The sequence below is a fragment of the Macaca nemestrina genome, chromosome 5 (genome assembly GCF_043159975.1).
Source record: "Macaca nemestrina isolate mMacNem1 chromosome 5, mMacNem.hap1, whole genome shotgun sequence".
Lineage (NCBI taxonomy): Eukaryota > Metazoa > Chordata > Mammalia > Primates > Cercopithecidae > Macaca > Macaca nemestrina.
Window position 1 is genome coordinate 85,444,426 of NC_092129.1, and position 21,762 is coordinate 85,466,187.

The window sequence follows — 21,762 nt, forward strand, 5'->3', positions numbered from 1 at the left end:
GAATAACAGATTAGGTGGCTTAAACAACAAAGATTTATTTTCTCATAGTTCTGGAGCTAGAAGTCCAAGATCAAGGTGTTGGCAGACTTGGTTTCTTCTGAGGCTTCTCTGTGTGGCTTGCAGTTAAGGCAGCCTTCCTGCTGTGTCCTCACATGATTTGTCCTCTGCACAAGCATATCCCTGGTGTCTCTTTATGTGTCTAAATTTTGTTACAAGATCTATCAGATAATTAAGTCCCATCCTAATGGCTTTATTTTAACTTAATCAGATAATGATACATGTTATGGAGAAAATGTTATGAATGGTTATAAGATAAAGAGTGGGTAACAGCTTATTGGCATGAAGACCTCATTAAGGAAGTAATTTTTTTAGCTGAGTTTAAAATGACAAAAAGGGGTCTACCGTCATTAAGATTAGAACAGAGTATTCCCAACACAGAAAGCAGCATGTACAAAGACCCAAATCAGGTACTAGCTTGGTAGGTTTGAGGAAGTTGAAGACAGACATGTGTTTGACACAGTAATGATGAACTTCATTTTAATATAACTTTTTATGTCAGAAGCTGTTCAATGTATACAAAAGTAAAGAGACAAATAAGATAAACCTTAATGTACTTATGACTCCATTGTAACAACTTAATTCATTTTATGGCCAATCTTGTTTCATCTCTACCTTTGCCCATTCTCCTCTCCCTAAACTCAGAATGACTAATCTCATTTGAAATTAAAAAATGGAGGCAGGGAAGTAATGGTGAATTATGCATTTTCATCATTCTAACCAATAGTAAAATTAGTGCTTTCTACCTGACCCACTACTTTTTCATTTGGTTTGAAAGCTTCATGAGTTTTCTCCGTGGATCAAAGCCAGAGGTCTGAAATAAAATTTTTATTGTGTTCTGTGGTCAGTTCTTGAGAATGGAAAGATCTGTAGTCTCAAATATACAAAAGCCTCAGAAGAACCCAAACCTGCCAACTCCTTGATCTTGAACTTGTAGCTCCAGAACTGTGAGAAAATAAATTTCTCTTGTTTAAGCCACCTAATAGAAAAGAGTGTGTATAAAAAAGAATCTTCCAAATGCCTCACCAGGTCTAGGATCATGGTTAAGAAAGTAATGCTGACTTGAATATATTTGACCCTATCATGGGAGTCTAATTTTCTATAAATGCGTTTCATTAAAAAGCATGACATAAAGCTCTGATTTATATACAGTATAGTCTAAGCTGTATTAAAAACAAGCAATTAGAAAAATGGCAAGACGTGTGATGTTATCAATAATAATATTATTATCTGGATGTTGAACTTTTTACTTTGCTGTATGAAATGATTTTGTCAGTATGCAGTGTAATTAAAATTGTAAAAAGAAGCTTTTATTAAACATACATTTTAAACAAATGAAAATCTATGAAAACCCATTTAAGGAAAATTGTTTTGTGAGTAGTCAGTTTGGATGTGAATAGATACAACTTTGAATTCTTGTGGGTAGTACCAAGTTGTATAATGTAATGCAAAATATATGTAATCAGTGTTGGAATTAAGAAGAACTTTAAGCAGTATTTTTCTACATTATGATCTCTTATTTCAGATAAAACGATCTAAACTTCATGAACAAGGTTTAGATTTGGGCCTGACATGGAAGAAGATAATAAAATTTTTGAATGAAAAACTGGAGAAGAGTAAAATGCAAAGTATAAATGAAGACTTAAAAGATATATTACATGCTGCAAAACAGATAGGTATAGTTTTCTTTTTTCTTTTTTTTTTAAAGAGAACCAGTAAGGTTTAAAAACAGATTCCTTGTAAACAACATACTATATAAAGGAAAGCTAAAATTTCCTGGCGTAAGTATTCATAATCATGAAAGACAATCCTGGCCGGGCGCATTGGCTCATTCGTATAACCCCAGCACCTTGGGAGGTCAAGGCAGGCAGATTACTTGAGTTCAGGAGTTTGAGACCAGCCTGGGCAACATGGCAAAACCCTGTCTCTACTAAAAATACAAATAAAATAAACTAGCTGGGTGTGGTGGTGCGCACTTGTAGTCCCAGCTACTCTGGAGGCTGATGTGGGAAAATTACCTGAGCCTGGGAGGTTGGGGCTGTGGTAAGCCAAGATCGCGCCACTGCACTTCAGTCTGGGCAACTCAAGTGAGACCCTGTCTCGAACAGAAAAAAAAAAGATAGTCCTTATCTGTCAACAAGCTTAGGATAGAGAGTGACAGGCTGGGGATAGGCAGAAGTAAATTAGTAATTATAATACTATCAAGCATGAAGGATTTGTAGGAATTCAGGGTTTGAAAACCACTATCTTGATTAAAATAAAGATAAAGTAAATTAAAATTTTAATGTAGCTCTAAGGCAGCTTAAAAGCCATGTAGCTCAGTTTCTTATTATAGATGCCCACCTAGTACACAGTGAATAACAGCACTTAAACTATACTTTGACTGCTTCACTTCCCTTCCCAGACTAATACTCTTATCAATTGATTATATTTGAAGGAAAATGTAATTTGAAATTATAATATTATATACTAACTCAGGTTACTTTGCCAAGGTTAAAAATCAAACTAAATGAAACAAATGACTGGTAAAACCCCTGTGTTTGTACATTGAAATTCATCATATTCCAAATTCTGATAACTAAAAAGCATAATTAATACTACTATAGTTCTAGATTTTCCAAATTTAGCAGGTTTATAACTATAAAATGTCCAGACTCCTATTCTGGTCTTACATGATCTGGTCTCCCTCTCTCTCTGACCTCACTTCATTCTTGCCTTCATTACTGTGTCAAACACATGTCTGTCTTCAGCTTCCTCAAACCTACCAAGCTAGTACCTGATTTGGGTCTTCACACATGCTGCTCTCTGTGTTGGGAATACTCTGTTCTAATCTTAATGATGGTAGATCCCTTTTTGTCATTTTAAACTCAGCTAAAAAATTACTTCCTTAATGAGGTCTTCACGCCAGTAAATTGTTACCCAGTCACTCTTTATCTTATAACCATTCATAACATTTTCTCCATAACATGTATCATTATCTGACGTTTTACTTGTTTATTGTCACTCTGATGTAAGTTTCATGAGAATAGGATCTTATTCTTCTTGTTAAACTGTCCATCTCCAGTGCTATACTAGAACCCAGGATATTTTAGAGTCTTAATAAAAATTCATTTGTTAAATAAATGAAAAAAATGTTCTCAGGTGATTCCTTGGTGGAGAGAGAATTTGGATCTTTACCTTACCATATGCTTGCTGGTAGGCAATTTTATTCCATATACCAGCTCTGGATTGTGTTTCTGTTACATCTCACAGACTTGAAAACTTTCTTATGGTCATCAAATCTATAATTTTTTTTTTCAAATATGTTAACTTTTAAAAATATGTCATTTAAGTATCATTGGTCTGTAACCTAGTATGATATTTGATTGAATGTCCTCATTGTTTTAAGTTGTGAAAGTATAAAATGTCTCATGGTTGTGCAGTTAGATTTTTAGAAGTTCAAGGACATTAGTAAAAACTGAGTTTGCTTAAGCCTAGGGGCAATATAGCACACTTCGATGAGATTTGTAATAGCATTTGGCATAGATTTAGACTTTATATTTTAAGAATACAGAGGCAGGTCGTTTGAAAAATAGTGGCGAAAATGCAGTCTTCCACATCACCTTGACTAGGGTCTTAACCCTCCTGGTTTTCATCACATCTTCATTTGTAAGATGTTGAGGCCACCAGAATCTGACTAAAGTACTTTTCAAAAACTATACAGAGTGTCCTTCCTCCTCTTTAGTTCTATTACAAAAATACCTCAGAATACTGAGCAAAAATGTAATGATGTATTGAGCTTATTCAGTACCATGACTAAGTTATTTCTTTACCTAAATGATGTGGAATTTAAGATTTAAAAAATGAAAACCCTTTAGATTGCTTTCTCCGGATATGTCTGGCCACAAGTCAGAAAACATTGTTTTAAATACCAGTCATTAAATATAATTCCGGGGATTGTACCTGTGGTGAAGTAAATACCTGATTCATACTTAGGGACTGATCACCTGGCCTGTGTGTTTAATGGATTATTTTGAGATTAATGTCTCAAAATAATGTTTATCAGACAAATAAAATCATAAGTTGTATGTAGGCAAATTCTAAATGTATTATACCCATTTTTAAATGCTGTGCTTAAGTTGAATAACTATTAGCTTTAGTGAAACTTCCCTTCTGGATGAAAATGCTGATACTGGAAATGTAATTAAAGCTACCAGCTTTGAAAGGATTAGTCTCATGTGGAAAATGTCCCTGTCATTTCTCTTATATTTATCTTCTAGCATAGATAATTTTGGTATAATTGTATTAAAAAGGTTAAGCAAGAGAATAAAGAAAAAATATTTCACTTGAGTATAATTTTGTGAGACAAGGCTATGCATATTGTTTAATCTGGACAATTGACATTAAGCTGGAGGAAATATCAGAGGACATCTTGTCTAATGCCTTCATTTTGTATGTGAAAAAACAGGGCCCATTAAAGTTAAGTGAATCTTGTGGTTTGTATGTCTTGAAAGCAGGCCTAGATCTAAATTCTGAATTAGGAATATGATAGAAATCCTAGATTTTTACCTTTTCTTTCCTTGTAGTTAGAGGTCATGTCCTACTAAGTCTGCATTTCAACTGTTCTTAAATTTACTCTATATATTTACCATTGCCCCATTTCAGCCTTTTACCACCGCATGTCTGAACTACTTCAGTAGTCGTTTGCTTTAGCCTTCCTTTCTCATCCACCTTCTTCACTGTCACTAGACTGATCTTTGTCAAAGGCAAAGGTCATTTTTATTCCCAGCTTACCTTTTAGATCAGATTCTTTAGAATGATACATAAAACTCCTTTATGAGTTGACACAATTTACTTTTTTATCTCTTTGCCATTGGATCACATGCAACCTTTATGCCAACATATGCAGTGTTTACTGTCTGAATTTCCTGAACAGTACATAATGCTTTTCTTCTCTCTTTTATGTGTTAAAATAACTTACCCCATTGTGTTCTATTATACATAATTTTTTAGAGTACTTGTTGTTTCATAATTATTTTCCTGTCTTCTCCCTTCACAGTAGTGAAGTCTCTGATAGACTGTGAATGCTTTAATGAAACAGATATTACAGGAGTCACAGCATCTTTCTACTCCATTGCCTAATATGCTGCAAGGGATCTAGTAGATGTTCAATAAACAAATGAAGTATTGAGAATCCAACTCAAAGTTCTCTGTGGTCTTCACTACCTGTAATGCTGACGATGTCTTACAAGTGGCAGTTTCTCTCTTTTTTGTCATTTTTAAGTATTCCTCCTATCACTCCCAAGCCCACAATTTACATGTGGTATATTCCCATACCTTTTTACAGTTTGATTCTTCCCTTAAGATTATTTTAATAATAAAATTTAGTTTTATGGAGAAAATATATAAATTATTTAAAAATAGTATTCTTGGTCCTTAATCTTAGTGTATTTAAATACTTATTGTAGGCATAGCTGTCTCCTTCTTGAATGTTGAAGGATATAGTCTATATTCAGTTGGCAATGAAACTTTTTCAGTATATTTTATGTGCTCTAAGTGTAAACATTTTTTTAAAATAAAGAAGTCAGGATTGAGACTAGTAATCAAAATGCATTATGTATTAGGCATACATCTGTTACTTAAGAATTTAAATTATTTCATGAGGCTAGTAAGATTTGCACAGTGTAGACAGAAACTAAGATGGGGGCCAAGAGTAGTGGACAAGTGGGGAGAAAGACCCTACCATTCCCTAATCAACTCTCTGTCTAACTGAATATCTCTTAAAGAGCCAGAACAGAATGTTTGAACTTGTCCCAGAGTGTATTAATCTAATGATTTTGCTATAGTATGGATACAAATCAAGACTCAGTCAGAACTGAACTAGTTTATTTCACTATTCAACTTTTGTCTTACAAAGACCTGTTTGTTTTGCTTTTTCTAATTTATAAGCCCCTATTTATATGAGTTTTGACTTTTTTTATGCATCTTACCTTTAATAACTTCATCTTTAAGAAAAGTATGAATCAAAAAGTAGGTTGGACAGGAGTGGCTTATAAAGTATGGTTTAGGGCATTTGTAAATCCACTGTAGTTTATGAGTTATCAAGGAAGTAAGATTTTGCTGTTAAAAACTGAGGAATCAAAATCTAGGGTGGAAAGCCATTTATAAAGCAATGACTGGAATAGGAAGTATAAAAAGATATTAGCAGAATCTGGCAATTTTGTCTATGGACATAATGGTAGACATTTAGAATTATAAAGGCCTGTTAAAGGGATATAGCAGTGTTTGTGACAGTTATTTTGAAAATTGCCGATTGCAAAATAGTTCAAAGAGTTTTGCTTCCCACAAAGTGGCAGACAGGGTAATGTGGAACAACCCTCTACAGAGAATACCTAGAAAAACTGCAAAATACAAAATTTGTTTTACTGTATCAGAGAAGTTACCAGGGCAGTGAAGATTTTTGGGGCCAAGATGTGGAAGCAGAAACTAACCCAGAAAATGTGATCCTGGCATTTGGGCTACTTTTTCCTAGAAGTGAATTGTCCATTCCAGAAGAGGAGGCTGGATGGAAAAGAGGAGGATGAGAAGATGAGCAGAGCTTCTGACAGATTCAGAGGACTAAGATGACAAAAATGACTAAAATGGACAAAAGAGGAAATAGAAAATCTGAATATTTGACTATTAAATGAATTTAATCTGTAATTAAAAACCTTAACTACAAAGAAATCTATATACTATGATGGCTTTAATGGAGAATGTCATCTCATTTAGAAAGGTATGAGAGTACTATTGTAGATTAAAAGAAGTTAAGGCATATAACAATCAAAATGTAATGTATGATCCTTGATTGACTCTTGAATCAGAAAAAAATTACATATTTTTGGGGCCATTGGAGAAATCTGAATATAGGCTGGACGTCATTAGGTAATATTAGATCTCAGATGTGATAATGTTGTGGCTATGTAAGAGGATATCCTAAATCTCAGGAGAAGCATACTGCAGTATATATAGTGAAATCTCATGAAGATTAAAATGTACTGTCAAATGTGTCAGCAAAAGAAATACACATGATGTGTGTGTGATCAAATGTTTACAATGAGTGGATTAATAAATATGAGAAGATAGGGTGATTTGCTGTAAAGTAATAAAGGTTTAAAAATTACATGATTATTCAGCAGAGAAAAAGCATTTTATGAATATCTAACATTACTTATGATAAAAATTCTCAACAAACTAGGAACAGAAGGAGATTTTGTTAATCTGATAAGCAGTAGCTATAAAACACTTAGAACAAACATACTTAATAGTACAAAGTTAGAAGCTTCCCTGAGGTACGGAATTAGACACAAATGCCTATTACCACTTCTGTTTCTCACTGTATTAAAAATCCTTGCTAACATAATATGGCAAGAAAAAGTAAGGGCATAACGACTGGAAGAAAAAAAAAAAACTTTCCATTTTTCATATGACTGTACCTGTAGAAAGTGAATTTAACAAGGTTAATATAAAAATCAATTTTATTTCTACTTACTAGAAGCACATTAAAATTACATTTATCTTTATGTAACAATACATTTTACCTTAAATTTTATATATTTTAATTTATTTTACATTTACAAAAGCATCAAATAGGAATACATTTAACAAAAAATAAGCAAGACTTCTTCATGGAAAACTAAAATATTACTGAGAGAATTTTAAAAAAATCTAAATAAACAGAGGGATATACCAAGGATTGGAAGACTCACTGTTATAATAATATATTTTTTACCCAAATTGATCTATAGATTCAGTGCTATCCCAAGCATAGTCTTATGTTTGAGGGGCGTGTGTGTGTATGTATGTATGTGTGTATGTGTGGAAATTGACAAGGTAATATGAAATTTATATGGAAATTCAAAGGCAAAGAGCAGCCTGGTTAACTTTGAAAAATAAAGAGGGAAAACTTACTCTAGTAGATATTAAAACTTATTATAAAGATAAGTAGACAGTGTGGTGTTGGTCCAAGAATAGGCAAATGGACTAGTATGACAGAATATAGCCCAGAAACAAACCTACAGATAGAAGTATACTTGATTTATAATGAAGGTAAAACAATAGTGAGACAAGGCTATTTTTTCAGTATATGGTGCTGGGTCAACTGCATAGATGAAAAAAAGTATCTATTTTAAAAATAATTTTAAACAGCCTACAGAATTAAGCATGACACACAATACAATACCTCTTCTAAAAGATGTAAAAGAGTATCTTCAGGATCTTGGTATGTGCCAAAATTTATCAAATAGAGAACAAAAAGTACAAAGGGAATGATTAAGTTGGACTGTAGTAGAATTAATGCCTTCTATTTATTAAGAGTAAAAAGGCAAAACATAGAGTGGGAGAATATAGCTTCAAGATATATAACCAAAAAGAGAGCTTGTATCCAGATTAAATATGAGCTCCTACAAATCAATAATGAAAGGACAGCTAATCCTATAAAAACATGAGTAAGAGCTTTGAACAAGGACTGCACAGGAGATAATTGGCCAGTAAACATGAAAAAGGCTTCAGCTTCATTGGTAGTCAAGGAGATGCCACTACATGCTCATTAGAATGGTTAAAATGAAAAAGACTGACATACCTATTGTTAGGATCAAGAATGTGAAACAAGAATTTTCATTCACTGCTGCTAGAGTTCACAGTTGGTACAACCACTTTGCGTAACTGTTTGACAGTGTCTATTATTACTTACTATGGTTGGATAAGTGAAATTTTAATCTTAGAACATCAATGTCCAATAAAAATGCTTGTACATATGTGTATATCAAAAATTTGTGCATTCATGGCAACATTATTTGTGATAGCCTTAATGTAGAAACAACCCAGTTCATTGTTAAAACGCTTAAGTTGTTGTATGTAGACTACCTTATAGCAATAACAGATTACAACTATGTATAACATTGTAAGTGAATCTTATAATGTTGACAAAAGAAGCCATACAATACATATTATAATTCCATTAATATAAAATTGAAAACTAGGCATGACAGTCTCTGGTTTTAGAAGTCAGGATAGTGGCTACTCTTGAGGAAGGAGGTAGTGAGTAGGAGTGAATGTGAGGGAGGTTTCTGGGGAGCTGATAATGTTCTGATTCTTGAAGTAGTTAACCAGATTACACAGGTGTGTTCATTTTTTGATAATTCTTTGAGCTGTATGTGTACTGTATATTGTTATAGACAATAAAAAGAATTACTATGCTTTATATGTTACATAGATTAAAAATGAAATATTTCAGATTGATAAGTAACATGCTTGTGTATTTATTTAGCTTGAGGTTTGGCTATCATGGTGAGAACTCCTATGTACCATGCTCAGGCCCTGGTTAACCAGTATCATAAATATAATAAATTGGTGTTTTTCATTCTCATGCCTATTTTTATATTTGTGTTACATATTTATACATCCATAAATATATGTATTAGGAATATATTCAGCTCAAATATCAAAACCTATTGTAGTGATAAAGACACCAAGTGGGTTAATTTGTTTCATCTGACAAGTTCCCTATCTAGGTCAGCAGCTTGATAATGGTAGGGCTCAAGTCTGTGCTAATGATTTGGCCTTTTCACATTTGTTGCCTTTTATTCACCAGATAATCTGCTCCACATCTAGGCATTATATCTGTGTACTTGATGCAACTATATTTCTTGTACTGTCTTTATTTGCTTTTCAGTTTCCTTACTTTTTTATAGTTTGGGGTAATTTCAAAGTATCCGTTAATATATGTGGGTACAAATTCAGTTCTGTCAGTTACTAGTGGGTAGCTAGTTAATATCACTACACTTCTTTTCTCTTCTATAATATGGTGATAACAGTTCTCACCCTCTGTAGTTGTTGTGATGTTAAGTAGTAGTATAAAGTGCCTAGGGTTAATCTGATAAGTGGCTGTCAATGAATAATTTTATTATAATTTAGATGTGCTAATAACCATTAGTAAACAAATAGTTGCTTCTATGGGTTAAATGTTATGACAGATGTAATGTGTCCAGTGATTTACTGGTTCAAAGGGCAGGAAACTGCTTAGGTAAGTCAGGAAACAATTCATAGAGAAGGTAACACTGGACAGCATTATATTGTGTTTTGAATGTTTCAAAGACAGAGGTGTTATATTTATGTCCATTTTACAAGAGAAATTTTTAAAAAGCTGGATAACTATAAAAATCAAGAAGACTTTGCAAATGTATCAGCTGTGTAAATAGGCAATTCAGATTACCTGGGAATATAGCTAAACCATTGTAAACAGAATGGATACTGGCTGGATGGAGTATATGGATACAGTGGCTTATGCCTGTAATCCCAGAATTTTGGGAGGCCGAGGTGGGTGGATCGCTTGAACTCAGGAGTTTGAGACTAGCCTGGACAACATGGTGAAACCCCATCTCTACAAAATATACAAAAACAATTAGCCAGGCATGGTAGCGCATGTCTGTAGTCCCAGCTACTCGGGAGGCTGAGTTTGGAGGATGACTTGAGTCCAGGAGGCAGAGGCTGGAGTGAGCCAAGATCATGCCTCTGCACTCCAGGCTGGGTGACAGTCAGATCCTGTCTCCAAAATAGAAATAAAATAAAAGTTCTTGACAATTTGCTTTAGTTTATTAGTAGATTATTTTTCATTAACAAATTATGATTCCTTAAATATAAGAAAATTTAAAACTGCATTCCTTAGTAGAGGCATTTTAAAAGTGATAATTTTAAATAGTATTACGAGTATAATATTACTAAGCATCTGATATATGGATGCAATACTGAAGTGTATACTTCAATCTTTTTTGTTTTTCCTTCAATGTTAAAAAAGTCTAAAATGGCAGTTAAATCTGAGTGAGCTATGTGATTTGTTTTAATTTCCTTAGTGATGCTCAAAATGATGGTTTTATTATAGGAAGCTTTTATATGAAGTCTAATTCAGACTTTTATGTTAGCTATTTGGTTGCCTGGGAAGTTACATTGTAATTTGATGCAGGGTTTTATACTACTGGAAAGGTAATATAGTGGCTGGTTGCTGCCTTAAAGTTGCAAGTTGAATATTCACATTTTGTAATGAATGTACATAAAATTAAATGGCTGTTTTTAAAACATAGGGAAATGCCTTGAACTAATTTTAATCTTTTGTACTACTACTATTTTTTTCTAACAAATATCTTTGTTTGCTTTCCTTTATTTGCTCATCCCAAAGGCAACAGTTTTTATGTAAATGTAGTAATAATTTTAACATTTAAGTAACTCCTTCAAATCACTATATTGAACATTTCTTGAATATGTTTCCTGTTTAATGCAAGGTATTGCTAAAGGTGCTTTCATGCACAGAAAGAGTTATATACTCTAAAATACATGAGGCTTATTATACTAAATTACATTACTTACGCAATTTTAAAATTATATCACAGAAATTGTTCATTTTATTCCCCCAAAAGCCACATGGAAAATGCCTACCTCTGTTAGCTCAAAAGTTTGATAATTTTGTGATCATTTGAAAGATGTTTTAATACTCTCTCCCTCAAAAAAAAAAAAAAAAAAAAAAAGTACCTGGCTTATTCTTGTAGCATCAGTATGTTTTGTAATCTCTGTATCTGAGTTTTTCTGTAAAAAGGAGGAAAATATTAGCAAGATTCATGAGACTAGTTTAGATATTGTACTTGTTTAATCATTACACTAATTGGAAATGAAAAGGAATATGTAGAGGGAAAAATTATGGAGACATGATATATTTTATATTCAAGTTGAATCATTTTTGTATTTTGTTAAATAATGTACTTTGTTGTATCTAATGTTGTAGGTAAAGTCCTGTATTTTACATATTTTTAAAATAAAACATAATACTTACCAGATTCAAAAAAATCAGCGAATCTCTGAGGATTTAACTGGTCAAGGAACTCATTTATTGACAGCTTCTAAATTGAATACTTATTGACTGGGTACAGTGGCTCACGCCTGTAATCCCAGCCCTTTGGGAGGCCGAGATAGGTGGATCACCCGAACTCAGGAGTTTGAGACCAGCCTGGGCCACATGGTGAAACGACTCTACAAAAAAATATAAAAATTAGCTAGGCATAGTGGCATGTGCCTGTACTCCCAGCTACTCAGGAGGCTGAGACTGGAGAATCACTTGAGCCCAGGAGGCGAAGGTTGCAGGGAGCCGAGATTGTGTCACTGCACTCCAGCCTGGGTGACAGAGCAAGACTCCGTCTCAAAACTGCACTTCAGTCTGGGTGACAGAGCAAGACTCCGTCTCCAAAAAAATAAAAAAATACTTATCAATTATGGATGCAAGTGATTGATATTTTATTTCAATCTTTAAAATTTTCTACTCATCCTTTTCCCAAGATTCCTCAACTATTAAAGTAGGCTACAGAAAAAAGTGACAACTTAAAACCATTTAATTCTTAATATTTTGAATCAAAAGAAAACATGTAAATTGTGTGTTGAGGATGACTGACAATTGTAAACATCATTTAACTCTTTGATTTTAAAACAATTATTTTATAATCTTATAGTAACAACCAAATATATAGTTTTATAAAACCATATATGGTTAGTTTCTATGTAAGGTTTTTTGTTTTTTTTTTTTAAGTTTGAAAATTATTTATAATAAAAGAGCACCAGTCAGCCAGCCAAGTTGAGTTCTGATCATGCTTTGCTACTTAACTGTGATTTTTGGCAAGCCTCTTTCACTTTTGACTTTTTTTTTTAAATTCTGGGAAGTGCCTTGTAGTTTACTGTGCATTTCACAGCCCATTTCCTCTCAATATAACTGCAAAGTAGGATAAGTATTTCTTCTTAATAAAAGTATTGTAGGGACTTTCTAAGTGCATCCTTTTAAATGTGTTACAGTAGAAGTGCCAGGTGGGCAGAGCCAGTTTTCCGGTTTACAGCTTATGTTATTCAGTGTTTTATGGACAGAAAGATACCCAAGTATGTAGGTTTCTATAGTAGTTTCTTTAAAAGTTTGGAGTTCTTAAGTTTTATAGAAACTTTTCGACAATTGATTAGTGTATCAATTTATCTGTGGCCAAATCTAAACTTAAAATCCTGATTCCTCTTCGAAAGGTGAACATAGTAAGTGATATGAAGCAGACAGAAAAAGCTTTAAGAATTGGGTGCAAATGTTAACTTACCAAAGATCATAAACCTAATCGTTTGTATTATTACTTAAATTACATATAGAATATAAAGAGAAGTGAACAAAAGGCTATTTTGGAACAGGATTCTCACAGTTAATGTAACATGTTCAATTTTGGATTTAGTGTCAGAAAACAAGAACATTACTATAACACCTTTCTACTTTAGAAGTGTAACCACACGCGTTGTCCAAAGCCGTCCCATCTCCCCCTTCTGATGTGGCCAATTGGGTGGTGGTTCAGCCTGCTCATAGAGAATCGCTTAGTATTTCCCTGCCAATTACATTTTTGTTGAGGGTAGGTTGGGCCTTGGATAGCTTTGGCTAATTAGACAACTGACTACATCATTTTCGTCAGATGTGTTGTCTACATTTTACAAACTCTTTTCATTCATTTTAGTCACCAAAAAAACATTGAGTGGGCTGTACCAGCAAGTTGTGGTGCATCCTTTGCGGCCGCAGCACCTGGGGTCCTTCGTCTGCTCCAATCTGATCCGCACTCTCATCCGGGCAGCGTGCTAACAGCCAGTCTCTTACGCCAACACGTCATCTCATGCCGACAGCGTGCTGGAAAGCATGTCGGTGTCCCTTAGGAAAGACAAGCAGGTGTGGTTGCAGGAAGGTGGTGGAAGTGGACGTTACCATCTGATGTTTTGGTGTCCTGAAAAAGTTCATTGTTTTCATACTGCTGTAGTCATTTTTGTTGTGTAGCCATTCATGTCAACAAATAGTGTTGGCTAGTGGAACTCCCAGAACAGTAAGGCATATAGAGATTCTCTCTTGAGATACTGCTTTGTGGTATGAATACGTGTCCATTTCACATAGGTTGTGCAGAAGGAGAGTTAGTAATTAGGGTAGAATATTAACATTTATGAAACACCACAACCCAGCTAGGTTTAAATATTTTTAAGTATTTGTGATTTTTGAAATTATAGTTTTAAGTTAATGGTTATTAAAAATTTGAAACTCCAAAAAAGTTGCCTTTGATCTTTGTTGATGTTTCTATGAGTCTACAATTATTTTCTCTTCAAACATGGGCTTATAACTTTTTCACCCACTCTTAATGGACTTTTTAAAGGCAAGATACATAAATCTGCTGCATTATATTTAGTGAATGTAATATGTGGTTATATCAGAATTCAACCAGTAACCTAATAATGGATATTTAAGTTAAATACACTTTTACATTACATAATAAGGCTATTCTTCAACTATTTTATTTCTTAAGGTGACCTATGTATTTTTAAAATTTACTTTGTAAACATGAATTAGAAATAAGTTCTACTTTCTAGGAATTTACAGGGAATCAGTGTGACATAGGGGAAATAATTTGTTTAGGAGTTAGAAGACTACTGTTAATCTTGTTTAATAACGTAATAGCTATTTGATCTTTCCCTAATTACTCAAATTCTGTTTCCGTTTAACATCTATAAAATGGAGATACTTTTGTTAGGACAAAGTGAGATAATTATGTGAAAGTTTTTAGTAAATTATTATTTTTTTAAAAATCCCAAGATGTAAAGTGATAACAATACTATCTTTACAAAAAATATATATTTAAAATGGTAGATAATGTTTGTAAATGTGAATTCCATTTTTTCTCAGACTTTAGTATCAGTCGTATCAACCCTTTTAAATTATCTGTAGAAGTACCATAATCCCCAAATTATCCAAAACCTGTTTTACAAGTTATAAGTAAAATGTATAGAATGAATAAATATACATAAATGCTATTGAATTAATTTAAAAGCACTATAGAAGATTTTCAGATATTTTCTTAAATACTAAAAGAATAATTGTATGTCAGATAATTGTGTAAATTATTTATAACAGTAAAAGTAGACTTCATACTTGAACAAATTGGAAACATACATTGTAAAATTGCTTATTTTCCTACATATACATTGTTAATCTTCTACACATGACTGAATAGCAGACAAAGTAAAAAGTGACTGAGGCAGTTTGGTGTAGTATAAAAATACTAGCCTGGTGTCAGTGAGGCCTGAGTCTAGTTTGAATCAACTAATCTTTGTGGAGCCACCTATTTGGGGCTAAGTACAGTGAAGAATACTACAGTGGTATTGTCATCAGTACCATTTACAATGTACTCAACGTTGTACTCATCTTGAAAGAGGCGGTTGAGCTGTATTCTGAAACATGGGTAGGATTTGAACAATCAGAGGCCTTGAAGAAGAATCAGTATGATATAGAAATAGGCATAGAGTGGGGTAGAACATGGTTTTTGGTTAAGAAATTCTGTTTGGCTGGAGCAGGAAATGTATAATAGCTAATAAGACTGGAAAATACAATGCTGGGATCAACTTCTGGTAGTGTAGGAGCTTGGATCAAGCTATAGAAAGCTGTTGAAGATTTGTAAATAATGATATTGGAGTCATGTTTTCTTCCTTCTTTCCTTTTTTTTTTTTCTTTTCTTTTCTTTTTTTTTTTTTTTGATGGAGTCTCATTCTGTCACCCAGGCTGGAGTACAGTGGCGCTATCTCTACTCACTGCAACCTCCGCCTCCTAGGTTCAAGCGATTCTCCTGCCTCAGTCTCCTGAATAGCTAGGAATACAGGTGTGTGCCACCACACCCAGCTAATTTTTGTATTTTTAGTAAAGACGAGGTTTTGCCATGTTGACCAGGCTGGTCTCGAATTCCTGACCTCGGTGATCCACCCACCTCGGTGATCCACCCACCTCGGCCTCCCAAAGTGCTGGGATTACAGGCGGGAGAAACTGCAGTCATGTTTTTTAGGAAGATACCAGTGTTCATTACATTATTAACTTTACCAGTATTTAGGTAAGTCACATAGGCTTTGGGGGCCTTTTGAAGATTTAAATTCTTATTTTCTTCCCTAAGAATATTCTTTGAAACCCATTCAGAAATACAGATGCTTTTCTTTTTTTATTTGAGAAAATTGGATATGAGAAAATGCCTTAAATAAATTAGAGGCTGATTCTTCTTGTATTTACTTATAGCCTCTTTTAAACAGGAGCATTCTTTTTTATTTTATAATATGACTAACTTTATCTTCAGCTTAATAAATATCCTTGATGGTATTAAATGTTTTTGAATGACAACTATAGAAATATTTCTTGCCATCTCAGGTTTATGGTACAAATTGGAAAGAAAATTATAGGTTTTTGAGGTTTCCTTGAAGCTCCAAAAGTCTGTAATTCAGGTTGTTTTCTGTACCTTACTTTGGTTTATTTAACTAGCTCATCAAATCAATCTTTAAAATTAGTTTTAAAGTGAGTTTTAGCTAGTGCCTCAAGTGGTTTTTAGAAAGAAGTGGTAAGGATTGTTATTAGGTAGTTTCTGTACTTAGATACATAATAATTACTGATAATGATTTATTTACCTAAAGTAGTTCTTTGGGAAATAAATACTTTTTCAGGAATGGGTTGGTTCCTGCTCCTTAAATTGGCTATCTTTATTGCTATGTTTTTGTTGTTTTTTATACAAGGTCTCACAACTGTTGCCCAGGCTGAATACAGTGACACAATCATGGCTCACTGCAGCCCCAGCCTTCCAGGCTCAAGCGATCCTTCCACCTCAGCCTCCTGAGTAGCTGGGACTAGAGGTGCGCACCACCATGCCTGGCTAATTTTTAAAAATTTTTGTAGAGCTGGTTCTCACCATGTTGCCCAGGCTGGTCTTGAACTCAAATGATCTTCCTGCCTTGACCTTCCAGAGTGTGGGGATTATATGGAGCCACTACACCTGGTCTGTTGTTATGATTTGACTGTTAGATTTACTCAGGAGAATATTTGTGGTAATTTTTTGGAAGATCGTAACTTGAACCATGATTCAATTGAGCTAATACTGTTTCTTTTGTCTTTGAATAGTTGGAACTGATAATGGCAGAGAAGCAATTGAAAGTGGGGCTGCATTTCTCTTCATGACATTTCACTTGAAGGACTCTGTTGGTCACAAGGAAACAAAGGCTATCAAACAGATGTTTGGCCCCTTTCCATCATCATCTGCCACTGCAGCTTGTAATGCTACTAATCGAATTATTTCTCACTTTAGTCAAGATGATCTTACTGCTCTTGTGCAGGTGACAGAAAAAGAACATGGCGATAGGGTTTTTTTTGGTAAAAATTTAGCGTTTTCATTTGACATGCATGATTTGGACCACTTTGACGAACTGCCAGTAAATGGTGAAACTCAGAAAACTATAAGCCTAGATTACAAGAAGTTTCTGAATGAACATCTCCAGGAGGCTTGCACCCCAGAACTCAAGCCTGTGGAAAAAACAAATGGCTCCTTTTTGTGGTGTGAAGTTGAAAAGTACTTAAATTCAACTTTGAAGGAAATGACTGAAGTGCCAAGAGTAGAAGATCTTTGCTGTACTTTGTATGATATGCTTGCTTCTATTAAAAGTGGTGATGAACTTCAGGATGAGGTATAGTTGAAATGATTGATTTTTTTTATATTAATGTAAACTATCTTAATGAAATAGTGTTTTTAAACATGGTTGGTTAGCAAAGACAGTTCTTTAATGTTCTGTATAGTAGTTGAATCTATAGCCAAATGGTTTCACATAGCAGGCCTGTATATACGTTCCCACTGGATAGTTACAGGAGGTCTGAAAGTGTAATGAGTGTAGCAGAGGAGTCAGCAGGCAATAGTTGGTTGTCCACATGCCCTGGTTACTGGGACAGTGCTGATTTGATGTCAACTTAATTTTAATACTGGACAAATTCAATGAGTAACATATTTCATGAAAGATTAAGAGAGATGGCCTACTGTTGTAGAAAGGACAGGCTTTGAAATCAGTTTGTTCTTCCCTTTCTACTTACTGGTTGTGACACTTTAGGTAACTTAATATCTCAGAAGCTCAGTTTTCTTGTTGGGCTATCTCAAGGAGACACCAATATCAAGACAGAAAATTGTTATAAGGATTGAATATGATATATGCAAAATGGTAAGTAACATAGTAAATAATGATTATGTGGTAATTGTGATTATTTCCTTGTTATTATTGGAATTAAGAATTTTTAAATCACATTAAGTATCAGAAATACAGAAAAAATACTAGCTGTATTTTTCAGAGAAAAGAGAATTAACTAAGTAGGTATTGGAGGACTTAACCCATGGTAGTGATAGGTGTTATGCCGACTAACGTTAGTTTGGAAGTAAGGTATTATATCATTAATTCTGTGATCAGTCTTATTTACCTTGAATGTTTTACATTTGGTTTAATTTATATCAGATCTGTTCTACACTATTAAATTTTCTCTAACATTCTGAACATAATATTTAAAAACTGTGATTTATGAAGAAAATTTTACTAATATTTGCTCATCATAATAGAAGTTATCCAGTTATGATTATAGTAAACTGAAACTTATAAATATCTAATTAATGGATATTTTCTTTTCTTAGTGAGCCATAAAACCATTACTTTCACTTCTGAGTATCTATAGTAAGTTTGTATTTCTTAGTCTTTCACCACAATTTTAAAGTATGTAACTGAATCTGATTGTTTGAAGGGGAATATTTGTTCTAGATTTTTTTTATAATAGCTTCATTTTCATATATTTACTGTATGCTTATTGTATTGCTAGGTACAGTGCTATTTACTGAACATAAAAGGATGAATAAGATAGTAAACTTGTTCTCAGAATTAATTGTCTGGCAGGAGGAGACGTGTCAACAAGTAACTCTATTGAAATATCATAGGTATTATAATAGTACATGCAAAGAAAATGGGTGCATAAAAGAACAAGTCATAGATTTTATAGAGGTGTTAGTATGAGGAAAAGTATGCATAGAGAAGGTTAAGCTTGAACCAAGTCTTCAGATATGACTAGATTTAACTCTTTCAAATGGACCAGAAAGGTAAGCATATTTCAGGCTTGAACACTGTTTTCAGAGAGCTGTAGCTCTGTACAGCAAGCATGCAAGATGCAAAGGTGGAGTGCTGAGAAACAAGGGTATGCAGATAGGTAAGAGCCAAAGGTGGTGAGGGCTGTGCACCTTGTTAAGGTATATGACAAGCCACCCTGAAGCCTACATAGTTTGGTTCAATGATTTTTTTCAACCAGGGTTAATGGATAGTTTAACATGTAAGTTATTATTTCACATCCCGTCAGTGGCTTGAGTGGTAGTTCTATATGGTTTTATATAGTCAGTGTTTTGGTTTTCCTGTTTGTGTATAAAAATGAATCATTATCTTAATTTTTGTTCTGCAGTTTAGGTTATTCATAATTTATATTTTAGATATAGTTCTTTGCTGTTATATGTTACATTCTGTTGTTCTGGAAAATTTTCAGTATAATTTTCAAGTGATGCTTTAGTAGTTTTCTACAGTTGTTTCCCTACAGTTGTTTCACTACAATTGTTCTTGACCAGTGTTGTTTTCACTTTAGGGTGTGCTATACCTTATGTGTTTTCTATTTACTTCTACATACTTAAACCTGGAAAGAGGATAATTTAAAAGAGCATAATCAGTCAGTTCATATGATAACAGTTAATTTCTATTTCTTTTTAAGCTTTTACTTGAGTCTTTATTTAAATAGGAATGTTTAAGTAGCATGCTGTGTACTCTTGCTCCAGAAATGTAAAAATGGGAATATTTTTACATATAATCTAAGAAAAGCATATAATAAGCATATAAAGCTACTTCTATGCTGATGGCAAAAATTCTTCTCAACCTGTGGTTTCCCAGCTCTGAATAGTTTATTGACCTAATGACTAATTGATGATAAAGCCATTTTTAAGGGCTAGCTATTAAACATCTTTTTAAAAAAGACCTTTATTTTATTATTACACTAGTGTTAGAAACATGGGAATAAAAAGTATATTCATATGATTACATTTGCCACAAAGACTGTGTGAGAAGGTTTCCGACTGAAACGTGGAGAGGAATAAGACTAATGACAATAGTAATAATAACAACTGACATTATTACATGACAAGGCATTATGTTAAGTGCTTTCTGTGCATGACTTCATTTAATCTTTATAGCAGTGCTTTGAGATAGGCAGTGCTAGATTAAGATGTTAGAAGCCCTAAGAACTGAAAAGGTTACACTCTGAGGCATTTCTCATCCCCTCCCATATGTGATGAAAATTTTTTAAAAAATAGCATACTAAAGCAAACATAAGAAAATCTAACAAAATTTCATTTATTACCATGGTGATAAAGTTGATGTCTTTTTCAAACATCAAGTTCCTTTTTGAGAAGTTTTTCTAACTTTCCTGGTCTGCTTTGCTGGTACCTTAAGTAAATGCTTTGTCAGCCCCATAGATTATTGATTGCTGGTGGCAGATATTTTATAGATTAGCAAATTGAGTGTGGAGATGCTGGGAAATTTGTCTGGAGTTACAGAGTAGATAGTGGATCCAGGATGTAAATTCAGACATTCTGACAAAGTACACAGGCGCACTGGAGTTTAAGTAGATTTGTACATATTCCTGTGTTTTGAAGCTAAGCATCTTAAATTTATGTAGGGGAATTATTGACATCTACTCTTAATTCAAAATTTCTTTAGAAACAAGATCTTTTCCTTTTAGAGTTTCAAATAAGGAATTGGCTGAAATAAAAGGATGAAACTTTTAGACCCTGCTTAAGATAAGTTTTAATAATTCCTCAGAGAATTTATTACATAGAAAGTACGTCTATGTTCTCCTGTTTTAGACCTGTTTAAGATGAGTTAGAAAGTACATTTGTGTTCTCCTGTATGTTGTACTAATAAAATAACACGCTTCTTAGCTTTTGCGAATATCATCCCCTTTTCCCTCCCTGCCTTGAGCCTCTACGTTACTTTCTTCTAAGAGCATTTCTTCTTTTGGCTTCTGTAATTTTCCAGGTAAGACTGTAGGCATTATGATTAAGCCTTAGAATTTGATTGGCTAGAAGATCTTTAAGGTTCTTTATGTTCTTGAATTGTATTCACTTTTAGAAGTGCATTTTAACACCTGGAAGTGAATAAGACTTGAATACTCCATGTTATTTTCTTAATCAAAACCTGTCCATTATTGGTAGAGATTATCTTCCTGCTGCTGCTGTTTCAGAACCAGACTTGTAGCAGTAGGATTCGTTCTATTGGAATGGTATAATTAATGGAATTTCAACAGAAAATTTTACCCTAGAAAGTAGTAGTATTAACAATAGTAAAGCTACCAGGTTTTAAGTGCCTGTTATGTATGAACCTGAACCAGGCTTTTTTCTTTGACCTACCCAGCTTCTTCACAGTCCTGCAATGTGTAGGAATGATATCCTCTTTATAAAGGTGAAGAAAACTGAGGTTCAGTTGTTTACTAAAGTCACAAAGCAAGAGAGTGGTAGAAATTCTGGGACTTTTTTTCTCAGCATAGATCTACCATTCCTATCTAGTATGCCATCAGATTTTTTGAAGAAAAGAACATTAACTGGCAAGGCTCTTTGAAGGAATTTCTTTTCTTATAAAGCCAGGCCAAATTTTGTCTCTGTTTGCTTATGTCTTACTGACTATGGGCAAATTACTAAGCTCTTGTGAACCCCATTTCTCTAATTTGTGAAATATTTACTTCACAGTGTTGCTGTGTGGATTTGTGAGATAATATATATGAGACTTAATGTT

At 33.6% G+C, this 21,762-nt stretch overlaps 1 protein-coding gene and 1 long non-coding RNA gene across 10 annotated transcripts in view; one reads left to right on the plus strand and one right to left on the minus strand.

The window, feature by feature from the left end:
- The window catches only part of LOC105499065 (activating signal cointegrator 1 complex subunit 3), a 371,359-nt gene that overhangs the window by 14,363 nt on the left and 335,234 nt on the right, over nt 1–21,762 (plus strand). For 6 of the 9 annotated variants that reach the window (XR_011623509.1, XM_011771486.3, XM_011771484.3 and 3 more), the window contains 2 exons: nt 1,583–1,733; nt 17,039–17,598. Coding sequence is in view for 8 of the 9 variants with exons in the window: in XM_011771486.3 (XP_011769788.1) it covers nt 1,583–1,733; nt 17,039–17,598 (711 nt within the window). In the remaining variant the exon portion in view is untranslated. Of the gene's footprint in view, nt 1–1,582; nt 1,734–6,568; nt 6,812–15,670; nt 15,990–17,038; nt 17,599–21,762 lie in introns of those variants that run through there. The other 3 variants (XM_011771487.3, XM_011771491.3, XM_011771488.3) reach the window with 3 other exon arrangements.
- On the minus strand, nt 66–13,711 carry LOC105499066 (uncharacterized). Its single transcript, XR_011623510.1, has 4 exons — nt 13,619–13,711; nt 11,599–11,652; nt 2,076–2,152; nt 66–199 (listed from the first exon to the last, which is right to left on the minus strand). It is a non-coding gene; the product is annotated as an uncharacterized lncRNA (long non-coding RNA).